Source organism: Lagenorhynchus albirostris, chromosome 2 (genome assembly GCF_949774975.1).
Source record: "Lagenorhynchus albirostris chromosome 2, mLagAlb1.1, whole genome shotgun sequence".
Taxonomy (NCBI): Eukaryota; Metazoa; Chordata; class Mammalia; order Artiodactyla; family Delphinidae; genus Lagenorhynchus; species Lagenorhynchus albirostris.
Window position 1 is genome coordinate 87,538,778 of NC_083096.1, and position 14,980 is coordinate 87,553,757.

At 36.0% G+C, this 14,980-nt stretch overlaps 1 protein-coding gene across 12 annotated transcripts in view; it reads left to right on the forward strand.

Moving 5' to 3' along the window:
• The window catches only part of ST7L (suppression of tumorigenicity 7 like), a 151,074-nt gene that overhangs the window by 15,843 nt on the left and 120,251 nt on the right, over positions 1-14,980 (forward strand). For 11 of the 12 annotated variants that reach the window (XR_009538839.1, XM_060139334.1, XM_060139329.1 and 8 more), the window contains exons 6-8: positions 4,843-4,921; positions 13,033-13,187; positions 14,660-14,757. Coding sequence is in view for 11 of the 12 variants with exons in the window: in XM_060139334.1 (XP_059995317.1) it covers positions 4,843-4,921; positions 13,033-13,187; positions 14,660-14,757 (332 nt within the window). In the remaining variant the exon portion in view is untranslated. The remainder of the gene's footprint in view (positions 1-4,842; positions 4,922-13,032; positions 13,188-14,659; positions 14,758-14,980) is intronic. The other variant, XM_060139335.1, reaches the window with a different exon arrangement.

Consider the following 14,980-nt stretch of genomic DNA (forward strand, 5'->3'; position numbering starts at 1 on the left):
TGTATTAAATATATTCAGCATCTGTAGTAGCAGGAAACCCAAGGATCTTTGGTATGGTTACATAAAATGGTTTAATTGCAAATCAGAGAAAAAGGAATTGCTGTATGTTTATGTGCTTAATGTTTACATTAATGGCAAAAGTATAATGTTAAGGAAATAACAGCAGTGGAAAATCAGTATTGTACGTTAACTATGAGGACTGAGGTGACTGTGGATATTAAGGCTTCACCTCCCTCTCATGGGCAGAATTGCAAACCTTGGCAGGCTTTTCAAGTAGCAACCGTGGCTATCCACTAAAGCTGTGGTCTTAAAACATTTTTGTTCACATAGCTCCTAAAAGAATTTTGAAAAACTATGTATCCCTTCACACATTTTTAACTTGACATCATAAGGTTAAATAATTGCAAAGAATGTAATTTTTAACATATTATAAATATAGACATTTAAAAATAACACTAAAATACTCTATATTTGAATGTATTTCAAGGAATCTAATGACTTGATATCCACCATGATCCATTGAAAAGTACATGAACAAATACTCTAACAGTAGTAAATTTTATATAAGTACTTTTTCTTGTTGAACTCATATCTATTCCACACCTCTGTATGATTTTATTATAATATAATTATTTTATATTTGAGAGTTTTTTAATCACACTTAAATACTTTTCCACAATAAAGTTTTTGTATAATTTTTTTTAAATTTAAGTTTCTTTTGATCATAAAGTTATAAATGGAATCATGTACTTTATATTTTTGTCAAATCCTTCGAGCTACATATTTGGCTCTTCCAACTTTGGAAAGAGTCCTCCATATAACTTAATTGGCTGGGTGAGTTCTCATTGTCCTTCCTGTCAACTAAATCAGACTTACTTTCTGACAGAGAAGTCTGACTTCATTTTTTAATTCAAATAAACATGTTAACATGCATCCCTATGACAACCATCTCTCTTCTGAATTCAGATTCTAAGACAGAAAGATAGATAAGTCTTAAAGCCTTGCCGTGAGCTTATCACTTGGCCGAAACAAGATTCCACTGCCTTTATTATCCCTTACTAATGCTTTATTTGCCTTATTATGAGGATACCTTCCCTTAGGAGCAATGCATGCTTTGATAGTAAGGGGAGTGAAAGGGTGCTGATAAATGGAACTGATAAAAATTATCACTCCCTCCCCACTCTACAATATACTTGAATTCAGAAATTCCAGGGGCCAGAATACTCTATTTCTAATGCTGAGCTTCACTGTTAAGTAAGTAAATGGCACAAATCCCTATTATAGGTTCCTTGATTAAAAATGGTTCCTCCCAAACCCAAACTTTGAATTGTCCCTTGAGGCACATGGAGATCTTTACACTGTAGGGCAACTTACCTTGGAAAGGTTCAGGATGGGTGAAAAGTAAGCTTTTCTTTTGTAAAGCAGGAAAAGGTAATATATCTTTAGGGGACGCACTGAGTCGGGGAGCATATGTTGGCTAGGAAAGGAAAACCAGCATGACAGACCAATCAGGTGAACATTCTTCAGGTAGATCAGTTATAGGAAAGAGTCATATATAGCTGAAGCTTTAGAAATTGATTCTCTTAAAACGGTGTGTCCCATTTTGGTCCTTGCAAAGTTTCATGTAGTACTTCTAGAGGTATGCATAATCCCAGTTAAAGACTGAACTAAACCTTATCCACAAATGATAATCCAGAAATGGACTGTTGGTTCCATATTGATCTTTTCAGATATTCACATAAAGATAATGATTTATGTCTATAGTTTTATATTAAAAAAAGACAAACGTGCCTATACGTGTGATGTGACAAATTTCTCTTGACTCTTGTCATCAGTAATTACTAAATTAGTAGATTTTTTTTAATAAATGTATTTATTTTATTTTCTTTATTTTTGGCTGCGCTGGGTCTTCATTGCTGCGTGCAGGTTTTTCTCTAGTTGAGGAAAGCTGGGGCTACTCTTCATTGTGGTGCGTGGGCTTCTCGTTGCGGTGGCTTCTGTTGTTGCAGAGCACAGGTTCTAGGCGCTCGGGCTTCAGTAGTTGTGGCTCGCAGGCTCTAGAGCACAGGCTCAGTAGTTGTGGTGCACAGGCCTCACGGTGTGTGGGATCTTCCCGGAGCAGGTCTCGAACCCCTGTCCCCTGCATTGGCAGGCGGATTCTTAACCACTGAACCACCAGGGAAGCCCTAAGTTAGTAGATTTTTGTTGTTATTCTATTGATTTGTTTATTTAGGACAGTGAACAAACATATTCTCAGGGCCAGCCAGCAGTGTTTTTTTGGTTAATTTGCTTTTATGTTTTTGGTGTTTTTTTTCAACATTTAAAAAAATCAGGAGATTTAACATTAAACTCCAGATTTACAATTTTAAGTTGGGAAATATGGACCTGCATTTCCACTTGGCAGTAATTAGTTAGACCTGAGCTGTGACTCTCTTAGACAGTGCATGTGCTTTTAGTTCAGTCATTTATGTTTTCTGCCTGGTCTCAAGGCATTTATATTTGTGACCCATGGTCTTGGGTTGAATGGTAGTCTCTTCTGCTGGTTAGCCTATTAGAATAGTGTTTAACTTGAAAAATAGATAAATTTTTGATTGAATTGTTAAACTGCTTGTGTTATTTTTTAAGCATATCGAGTATTCTTAAAGAGGACAGTTGAATACTAAATGAGCATATTGCTTTAAATTATTCCTAAACCTTGTTTTAGAAGGAAGTATATTCCTTCCTCTACTTTATTTCCCCTTTCCTCATTGGCTTAGAAATGCATTGGTTGTGAGGAATAATAAGGCTGGATAGAGCATTTGAAAACATGAGAATAAGAAAAAATGCTTAATGGTGGATTAGATGACCTTACTAGAAATAGAAGAAATGCCAATGCAAATGAGATGTTTTCATGTTTTAAATTAGCAAAGATTGATACTACTCAGTGTTGTTAAGGGAGTGAGGAAATAGTCACTCTCCTGCACTGCCTGAAAAAATGTAAATTAATACAGTCTCATTGAGAGGAGTTTGGATATATATATCCAAAATCTTTTAAAAGATGCATACAGGGCTTCCCTGGTGGTGCAGTGGTTGAGAGTCCACCTGCCGATGCAGGGGACACGGGTTCGTGCCCCGGTCCAGGAGGATCCCACATGCCACGGAGCAGCTGGGCCCGTGAGCCATGGCCTCTGAGCCTGCGCATCTGGAGCCTGTGCTCTGCAACGGGAGAGGCCACAACAGTGAGAGGCCCACATCCCACTAAATAAATAAATAAATATATAGATAGATAGATAAATAAATAAATAAAAACCACCCATTCTTTGGTCAGGTTTGCAAAGATAGATGTTGAAAGATGGTTATCACAATATTTCTATATTAGCAAAAAATTAATTATCCATCAAAAGAGAACTGGTTAAATAAATTACTGTATTACTTAATATCCTAGAGTACCAAATAACCATTTAAACTGTTAATAAAGATTCAGTGTCAAAATTTAACCTGAAAATATCCTGTAACTTATAGAAGAGAGCCTCATCATCAAAAATGGCAAGTCAAATATTATACTTGATTTTTATGTAATATTTTAATGTTTAAGCAAAATGTTATTCTTTACCTGGTTATTATCAAATGGGTGCTGACTTGCATCAATTTGTCAAGTTCAGGAAGCATTAGCTGTCAGCTAGCTGGTGACATGTTTGATGTGAGAAATGTATTTTTGTTACCCAAGTAGAATATATTGTCTCCTTTTCTAAGCCAAGACTAATATTTTGTTTCCAAAGGAAAACTCAAACATTTTCCACATTATTCTTTCTGGACAGTTGTAGGTTTTGTTCCAAAAGCAACATTCATAGATTCTCTGTTTTTCTTATCAAACTTGAAATAGGCCAGATAGTTTCATGGATCTACTTTGTTTAGTTTTTTTAAAAAATTTTATTTATTTGGCTGCGTCAGGTCGGGTCTTAGTTGCGGCACATGGGATCTTTGTTGCGGCACACAGGCTTCTCTCTAGTTGTGGTGCTCAGGTTCCAGAGTGTGCGGGTTCTCTAGTTGTAGCGTGTGGGCTCCAGAACACGTGGGCTCAGTAGTTGCGGCGCACGGGCTTAGTTGCCGTGCGGCATGTGGGATCTTATTTCCCTGGCCAGGGGTCAAACCTGCATCCACTGCATTGGAAGGTGGATTCTTAACCACTGGACCACCAGGGAAGTCCCTGTTTGTTAATTTTTAAGAAACTTCGCTTAGTGTGAAATTTTAATTTTAGTGCAGTAAATGACAGCAAAACTAATATTGTTATTCCAGAGATATCCTAATTCAGGCTTTTCTTGACTCTTAGTAGAGACTGACATTTTCCATAAATATACAATAGTCTAAGTTAATTCCTTTTTAACCCCCTTTTTATACAAAATGCAAATTCAAACATTCTTCATGGATTGAATCATTGATTAAAAAAATACTGTGTTTTTTAAGTTTTTTGGTATATTTTTAACAGTTCCATAGAAGCTTTTCAAGAGGATAAAGGAACTAGAATATTTCATAGATTATAATCTGATATCAATTTTAATATGCATTTAGATATATAAATGTTCATGTATAATGATGTAATTAACTTGATTAAGTACCATCTATGTTATTATTCATATAAATCAGAGAAATAATATTTTAATTTCCACTTTATGTGAAGCTTCCAAATTTAATGTAAATTTCTCATGAGGTTAATGTGAGCCATCACCCCAATTTCTTATTTCTTATGTTTAAGAACATGTTATTTAAATCTTTGTTTACTCTTCTAACTCATTCTTCATACGTTTTGCATGAGATACTTTATGTTTACCATATCATCTACTTTTTGAAATGTTTTTCCTACAGTTATGCAGAAGGCATGGAGGGAAAGAAATCCTCCAGCTCGAATCAAAGCAGCCTATCAAGCTTTAGAATTAAACAATGAGTAAGTTTGAAATATATGGAAAATAAGTTTGTTTTGAAGGAAACCCAGGCAAGTGATTTTGTTTCCTTTTTTCTGTTCCTAAGATACTTGGAGTCATTAATAGTCCCCTTTCTCTTTTTGCATACTAAAGACAAAATTTGCAGTGTTCATTGACATTTGTATTTTGCTTCTGAAATTGTAAACTTATCTATGCTTTTGAATAGAAATTATGCTAGAAATACTTTATAAAAAGGAGAATGCTGATCTGATTGGTGATAATACTTGATAATTAAAGAGTACTAAAATACTTAAGCCACCTGTTTTAATTTTGTTTTTCATTTAAGTCATTTATTTAAAGCATTCATTCAGTCCTGAGAACTGTAGTTGCTAGTAGGATTGGAGGCATGGGAAGGGAATTCAAAATAAGTAAAACATGGCTTTAATTTAATTTTTTTTAATGTTAGCAGCTTTATTTTATTTATTTATTTATTTTTTGCGATACGCGGGCCTCTCACCATTGTGGCCTCTCCCGTTGTGGAGCACAGGCTCCGGATGCGCAGGCTCAGCGGCCATGGCTCACGGGCCTAGCCACTCCGTGGCATGTGGGATCTTCCCGGACCGGGGCATGAACCCGTGTCCCCTGTATCGGCAGGCAGACTCTCAACCACTGCGCCACCAGGGAAGCCATATAGCAGCTTTATTTTTTTATAGCTCCTTTTATCAACTTTATATTTTGAAAAAACAAAATGTAGAATCATAAGTGAACTTAGGGGCTTCCCTGGAGGCTCAGTGGTTAAGAATCTGCCTGCCAGTGCAGGGAACAGAGGTTTGAACCCTGGTCTGGGAAGATCCCACATGCCGTGGAGCAACTAAGCCCGTGTACCACAACTACTGAGCCTGTGCTTTAGAGCCCGCGAGCCACAACTACTGAAGCCTGCGTGCCACAACTACTAGAGCCTGTGCTCTTCAACAAGAGAAGCCACTGCAATGATAAGCCCACACACCGCAACGAAGAGTAGCCCCCGCTCACCACAACTAGAGAAAGCCCGCGTGCAGCAACGAAGACCAAAGGCCGCCAAAAATAATAAATTAATTAAATAAATTTTAAAAAAATAAAAATAAGTGAACTTAATATTTAAATGGGACAGATCAATAAGTATTAATCTAATATTAAATAAGTGCCAAGAGTAAAAATATGGCTCCAGTTGGGATTAATCAAGGAATGCCTCCTGAATAATGTGAACTTAGCATTGTCCCTGTACCCCTTCTTACTCCCCTACCACAGATATACTAATCCTTATTAAGAAGACTTACCCAAGGTGGAACAAAACTGGCAGTGTAGGGAACTCAACAAGCAGTGAATGAATTTTATTGAAACTCTGAAAGCTAATCAGAGTTTATTGCAACCTGGAGAATGCTTAATCAGTTTAAAAAAATAGCTGAATTTCTGTAAGAGAGCTTTGTGGTGTTTTAACTTAACACTGACCCCATCCTCCACTCCCTAGGTCAGTGGCAGCCTTGAAGACAACAGTCTGCCTTCTGGGTATAATTCCTACTATCAAAGGAAGCAGAACGGACCTTTTTCTCAAAGAATTATGGTTGTTTACTTTGACCCATCTGGTTACTCTCTGAAGAACCAGCTCAAAGGGCTTGCCTATATTTTGGTTAATTCGAAACTCTCCCAGCACTGACACAGCTACACTGTGGGGGCATTGTTGAAAATATTTAAAGGCAAATGTATTAGCCAGTGCTGCCAGGATCAAGGGATAACAACTAGGGCAAACGAGACAAACTAGAAAGCTTGGGAAGAAAGGCTGGGGAATGAGAAACTTTGGGAAATAAACTCTTTTAAAAGCTTCCACATATTCCTGGGAATCTCAGAGGCTCCACACATGCCCAAAGTTGGGCACCTGCTCAGAAAAGATTTGAGAAGACCCTAAGCTCTCATGTGTGTCTGACTTTCAGGTTCTGCACAAACAAAGTGAAAGCTAAGGCAGAGTTGTAAACTGCCTGACTGAATGTTGAAGGTATGCCCCAATACACACACAGACCCTATCTGCAAAGACTTGCTTTTTGTTTTGTTTTTGGTTTCAGGTGTTTAGGGTAATCTCTGTCAAATCACTGACTAACCATTAAGCTAAAGGAGCAGACACTTCACTGGTCACTCATGACAGAATACAAACTTTACAAAATCAGTTCAGAAAAGTCACAACTGTAAGCAGCAACAGTAATCTCTGGAGAGGAGGGGAAATCTGATTTCTGGAGTTGCTAGATTATAATATTTAAAATTTCCAGTTTTCAACAAAAAAATTATAAGACATGCAAAGAAGCAAAATATGCCCTACACAGAGAAAAGAAGAAAATGAATAAAAACTGTCCTTGAGGAAGCCCAGACTTTGGACTTTCTAGACAAAAACTTTAAATCAACTATTTAAAATATGCTCAAAGAGGTAAAGGAAACCATGTATAAAGAACTAAAGGAAACCATGAAAATTATGTCTCACCATTAGAGAATGTCAGTAAAGAGGTAGAAATAATAAAAAAGAACTAAATAGAAATTCTAGAGTTAAAAAGTATAACTGAAATTTAAAATTTCCTGTAGAGGTTCAGCAGCAGATATGAACAGGCAGAAGAAGGAATCAGCAAACTTGATTTAGGTAAAAAATAAAAGAATGAAGGAAAGTGAACAGAGCCTAAGAAACCTGTGGGACGCTGTTAAACATACTTACCTGTGCATAATGGAGTCCCAGAAAGAGAGGGGAGAGAGCAAAAGGGGCAAAAAGACCATTTAAAGAAATAATGGCTGAAAAGATCCCAAATTTGATGAAAGATATGGATCTACACATCCAGGAAGCTCAATGTACCCCAAGTATGACAATATCAAAAGACATCCACAATGAGACACATTATAATCAAGCTTTTGAAAGCCAAAGATAAGGAGAGATGCCTGAAAGCAGCAAGAGAGAAGCAACTCATCACATATAAGTGATCCTGAAAAAGATTAAGAGCTGCTTTCTCATCAGAAACCATGTAAGGCAGTGGGGTAACATAGTCAAAGTTCAGAAAAACAAAACAAAACAAAACTGTCAGCTTAGGATTCTATGCCCAGCAACCCTGTCCTTCAAAATAAATGGAGAAATTAAGACATTCCCAGATAAACAAAAACAGAGTTCAGTGCTAGTAGACTTGTCCTACAAGAAATGCTGCAAGGAGTCCTTCAGGCTGAAATAAAAGGATACTAGACAGTCTTGACTCCACACAAAACAATAAAGAATGCCAGTAAAAGTAACTACATAGGCAAATTAAAAAGTCAATATTAATTTTGGGGGCGTTTGCAGTTCTTTTTATCTATATTGATTTAAAAGACAGCTATGTAAAACAGTCACTATAAATCTATGTTGATGGACATACAGTTTATAAAGTTGCAGTTTGTGACCATAACAACATAAGCAGTAGGGGGAAGAGCTATATAGGGGCAAAGTTTTGTATACTATTGAAACTAAATTAGTATTAATTCATACTAGATTGTTATAAGTTAAGATGTTAAATGTAATTGTTAACTGTTAACCACTAAGAAATAACAAAAAGAATGTGATAAGTAATAAGGGAATCAAAATGGTATACTAGAAGATATGTATCTAATGCAAAAGAAGACAATAATGCAGGAATTGAGAGCAAAAAAAAAAAGGACATATAGAAAACAAATAGGAAAATGTCAGAAACAATTCCTTCCTTATCACTAAGTACTTAAACAGGTAAATAGATTAAACTCTTCAATTAAAAGGCATTGATTAGCAGAATAAATAGGAAAAAAAGGTAGTCCAACTATATGCTGTCTACAAGAGATTCTTTAGATACAAAGACACAAAGAAGTACAAAGTAAAAGTGTGTAAAAAAGTATTCCATGCAAATAGTAATCAAAGAGAGCTGGAGTGGCTAAACTGGTATCAGACAAAATAGACTTTAAGACAAAAAGTTTTTACAAGACAAAGAATGACATTATATAATGATAAAAGAGGTTCAATTCATCAAGGAGATATAACAGTTATAAACTTATATATGTCTAATAACAAAACTTATGAAGCAAAAACTGACAGACTTGAAGGGAGAAATAAAGAATTCAACAATAATAGTTGGAGACATCAACACCTTATTTTCAATATTGGATAGAATAACTAGACAAAAGATACACAAGGAAATAGAAGATTTGAACAACACTATAAAGCAACTGGACCTAACACATCTATATAACACTCTACCAAACAACATCCCAAGTGTACATGGAACATTCTCCAGGATACATCATAATTAGGATATAAACAATTGTCAATAAACTTAAAATGATTGAAATCATACAAACTATCCACCCTCACTACAGTGGAATGAAATTAGAAGTCAATAACAGAAGGAAATCTCGAATTTCACAATATTGGAATATGTGGAAATTAAACAACCAACTCTTTTTTTTTTTTTTTTTGCGGTACGTGGGCCTCTCACTGTTGTGGCCTCTCCCGTTGTGGAGCACAGGCTCCAGATGCGCAGGCTTAGCGGCCATGGCTCATGGGCCCAGCCACTCCGCGGCATGTGGAATCTTCCTGGACCGGGGCACGAACCCGTGTCCCCTGCATCGACAGGTGGACTCTCAACCACTGCGCCACCAGGGAAGCCCAAACAACCAATTCTTAAACAACCAATGAGCCAAAGAAGAAATCACAAGATAAATTAGAAAAATACTTTGGAATGAGTGAAAATGAAGACATAACATACCAAAAAATTATGGAATACAGCAAAAGCTGTGAGTGATCAGAGGAAAATTTATAGCTGTAAATACCTTCATTAATAAAGAAGAAAGATCTCAAATCAAAAACTTAACTTTATACCTTAAGGAACTAGAAATGAAGAGCCAACTAAACTCCAAGCAGAAGGGAGGGAGTAATAAAGATTAGAGTGATATAAACAAAACAGAGAATAGAAAAACAATAGAATCAATGAAACTAAAGGTTGGGTATTTTTAAAAAGATCAACAAACTTGACAGACTTTAAGCTAGACTGACCAATTAAAAAAGAGAGAAACTCAGCTTACTTAAAATCAAGAATGAAACTGGGAACATTACTACTGACCTTAAAGAAATTAAAAATACTATAATAGAATACTATGACCAATTGTATGCCAAATTGGCTAACTTGGATGAAATGGCCAAACTCCCAGAAATGCACAAACTACCAAAACTGATTCAAGAAGAAAAGGAAAATCTGAATAGACCTATAACAAATGAAGAGATTAAATCAGTAATTTTAAAAATTCCAAACAAAGAAAGCTCAGGACTAGGTTGCTTCACCACTGAATTCTACCAAACTCTTAAAGAATTAACACCAGTCCTTCTCAAACTCTTCAAAGAAATAGAAGAGGAAGTAATTCTTCCTAACTTATTCTGTGACGCCAGTATTACTCTCATACCAAAACCAAAGGAAGACATCATAAGAAACAGACACTACAGACTAATATTCACTATGAATATAGATGCAGATATTCTCAACGAAATACTAGCAAACCAAATCCAGCAGCAGATTAAAAGGATTATACACCATGACCAAGTGGGATTATCCCAGGAAGGCAAGGGTGGTTTAACATGTGAAAATCAGTCAGTGTAAGACATCACATTAACAGAACAAAGGACAAGACCCACACAATCATCTCTGTTGATGCTGAAAAAGTATTTGACAAAATCCAACACCATTTTATTATAAAAACAAATAAAGAATGTAAGAAAACTTCCTCAAACTGATAAAGGATGTCTATGAAAAACCTACAGCTAACTATGTACTTTAGACTGAAACTCTCAAAGCTTGCTAAGATCAAGAATAAGGCAAGAAAGTCTGCTCTTGCCACTTCTATTTATTATTTTTTAAATTAATTATTTATTTTTGGCTGCATTGGGTCTTTGTTGCTGTGTGCGGGCTTTCTCTAGTTATGGTGAGCAGGGGCAACTCTTCGTTTTGGTGTGTGGGCTTCTCATTGCGGTGGCTTCTCTTGTTGCAGAGCACAGGCTCTAGGCGTGCAGGCTTCAGTAGTTGTGGCTTGCGGGTTCTAGAGCACAGGCTCAGTAGTTGTGGCACACAGGCTTTGTTGCTCTGGGGCATGTGGGATCTTCCCGGACCAGGGCTCGAACCCATGTCCCCTGCATTGGCAGGCGGATTCTTAACCACTGCACTACCAGGGAATCCCACCACCTCTATTTAACATTGTACTGGAGGTGCTAGCCAATGCACTTAGGCAAGAAGGGGGGAAAATGGCTTTCCTATGGGAGAGGAAGAAGTAAAACTATCTCTCTTCACAGATGACATGATCTTATATATAGAAAACCTTAAAGAATCCACCAAAAAACTATTGGAGCTAATAAAAGAGTTCAGCAAAGTTGCAGGAGACAAGATCAACTTAAAATCAGTTGTTTTTTTATATAGTAGCAATGAACAATCTGAAAAGGAAATTAAGAAAACAATTCCATTTACAATAGCGTCAAAAATGTTAAAACACTTAAGAATAAATTTAACCAAGGAGGTGCAAGACTTGTACACTGAAAACTACAAAGTATTATCAAAAGAAGTTAAAGAAGGCCTAAATAATGGAAAGACATCTTGTGTTCATGGATTGGAAGACTTATTATTGTTAAGATATCAGTACTTCTCAAGTTGATCTACAAATTCTGTGCAGTCTCCATCAAAATTTCAATTGCCCGTTTTGCAGAAATGGACAAACTGATCCTAAAATATGGAATTACAGGAGACCTCCAGTAGCCAAAATAATCTTGAAAAAGAACAAAGTAGGAGGACTCACTTCCTGATTTCAAAACTTACTATGAACCTACAGTAATTAAATAATAAGAATAGCCATCTAATCTAGATGGAATCAAATTTAGAGTCCAGAAAAAAACCCATACATCTGTGGTCAATTGATTTTTGACAAGGGTGCCAAGACCATTCAGTGTGGGAAACAATAGTCTTTTCAACAAATGGTAACAGCTAGATAACCACATACAAAAGTATGAAGTTAGACCCTTAACACACACCATACACAATTAATTAAAAATTAAAGAGCTAAAACTATAAAACTCTAGAAGAAAACATAGGAGCAAATTTTCATGACTGTCAATTTGGCAGCGGTTCTTAGATATGACACCAAAAGTACAAGCAAAAAAGGAAAATTAGATAGACTTCATCAAAATTAAAAGCTTTTGTGCATCAAAGGATACTGTCAAGAAAGTGAAAACGCAACCCACAGGATGAGAGAAAATATTTGCACGTCATATTTGATAAGGGTCTAGTTATCCAGAATATATAAAAAACTCTTACAACTCAATGACAGAAAGACAACCAATTAAAAATGGGCCAAGGACTTGAAATGTCTGTTTCTTCAAGGAAGACATACAAATGACCGAAAAATACATGAAAAGATGCTCAGTGTCATTCATCATAAGGGAAATGAAAATGAAAAACACAATGAGATACCCCTTCACAAAAGGCGTTTAACAGCAATAACAGAACAAAATAAAAACAAAAAATAGAAAGTGTTTTTGAAAAACCAAAATTTATTACCAAGTTTAAGCTCGTACTGCTCGCCACACAACAGGCCAATAATCAAGAGATGAGTTGTTGGGCAAAGAATAACGACTTTATTCAGAAAGCCAGCAAACTGAGAAGATGGTGGGCTCATGCCCCAAAGAACCATCTTGCCTGAGTTGGAATTCAGTCTTCTTTTATACTAAAAGGGGAGGGAGTAAAGTCAAACATTTTCTGGTTCCCATCAGCCTCCAGAGGGGATGTGTTAATTCCTTCCTCCCTGCAGTCATTCACAGGTGGGCCTGGTCAAGATGTTTCCTGTGAGCTAAACAGAAGTATATTAGCTTAATGCTCATTACCTGGGAGGCAGGGTTCTGAGAGATGGGTCATTATATATAATGTAAGCTTATAGGCAACATCCATATAGTGATTAATTTGTAATAGAATACAAATGTTCTTCCCTATTACAGAAAGTGTAGGGAAAGATACGGAAATGTGATGTAAAGGGACATACCCCAAAGAAAATACTTGTCTTACCATTTTACTTAAAATTGCCTTGCTTGCTTTCTTTATAGCTGTGCTACTGCATATGTTCTACTGGCTGAGGAAGAAGCAACAACTATTGTAGATGCTGAAAAGTTATTTAAACAGGCACTCAAGGCAGGAGAAACAATTTACAGGCGGTCACAACAGTGCCAGCACCAAAGTCCTCAGCATGAAGCTCAACTGAGTAAGTGAATTTGAACTAATTTTCCCCTTTTAGTTCCTGCAACTGCCTGTTTTATGTGTAAAACACAAAACAACAACAATTTAAAAAACTTAATACTTAAAAGTTAGCTACTTTTCATAAGAGATAACAAATCTATTCAAGTCAGCAAGACAGAAATGTATATTAGCTAGAGAATGCTTGTGGAAGGGAACAAACCTGTTCTGGTTATTGAGAGATGTGCTGCTCTGAGACTTAACAATAATTTATTTCATGTGAGAATTGGGCTGGTCATTGGAGAAACACAACTCAAAAGTATTCAAGATTCAAGAGAACCTTCTAGTGATGATAAGCAGCTATTACCTTTATCCTCACCCTTACCCAAGCAATAGTAGAGGTATATCATTTGGTTTGCTCTTCAGACAGTATATATCTCCATATAGTGCCAGGGAGTGGCCCTTCAGCACAAAACCAGCCTTACACTTGATATTGACTATTTCTTCGGTTGTTTTTTCTCCATGATGTGTTTGAGACCATATGGGCCATAGCAACTGAGGTCCTTTCTTTCCACTCTCAGGCATACTCTCCCAGTTGTGATCGAGACACTTTTACCAAAGATGTTAGAATCTGTAATGCTGCTGCTTCCTGCTATTTTGTGTGGCCAGAGGGCTTTAGTTTCATGATTTTGGCAGATTAATGGGCAATAAATTGAAATATGTTTATATAATGCATTATCTCCTGGAGTTAAGTTCTCAATCTTTTGTTTGTGTAAATTAAAATTAGGATAATGTTTTCTCTCTAAACTAAATATTGGTGTATATAGTATGTTTCATTAATGCGTGTTGTTATAACACACAACTGTGGGAATATGTAATTTTGCAGTCTGGAACTAATGAAACTACATCTGTAAAAAAGTCATGCCATTTGTCCTTGTATAATCTCAGATATAGTTATGAGATAGTTCCAGAAATATTTGTTAGCCCTTTCTAGAAGTAGTTTGTTAGTTACTTGCTGTTGACCAAAAATTTATGCTAGCATGGAAATTTTGTTTTGAATATCTTTTGTTTGTCAGCTAAGATAATAGAGAATATTAAAATAGTAGATTGTTTATGCAGAAACTTAATAATGTTATTTCTTCCTATTAATGTGTGTCTTTTAATAGTAAAATCTACTTGCCAAGTATACACAAATTACTTTATATATACTGTACTCAGATTACTTAATGTTAGAGGCAAAAGTAATTCTCTCTATATATATTTTTTAAGCTTTTAGTATAAAAAACTTCAAACATCTATAAAAATAGAGCAGTATAATGAACCTTCGTTCATTGTTCATCACCCAAATTCAACTATTATTAATATTCTTCCATTCTGACACAATTTAATTTTAATTGAACCTCCCAAGGTAAGCAAATAAAATTAACAGGTAATATGTTAATGAAGTAGCAGGTCATAATATAAAAGTGATAGTTTTGTGTCATTTGTTTTTCTAAATAGGGAGAGATACCAATGTACTGGTGTATATTAAAAGAAGACTGGCAATGTGTGCAAGAAAATTAGGAAGAATAAGAGAAGCAGTAAAAATAATGAGAGATGTAAGTAAATTTGATGACTCAACCTTTATCTTTATTCCTTCAAAAACAGAATGTGTTTTAAGTTGCCAGTTAAGTTAATGCAGAATCACTATGTGTTTTCCTTTTTTTTTTCTAACATTGATTGATTGATTGATTGGCCATGCTGCCCAGCTTGCGGGGTCTTAGTTCCTTGACCAGGGATCGAACCCCGGGCCCCAGCAGAGAAAATGCCAAATCCTAACCA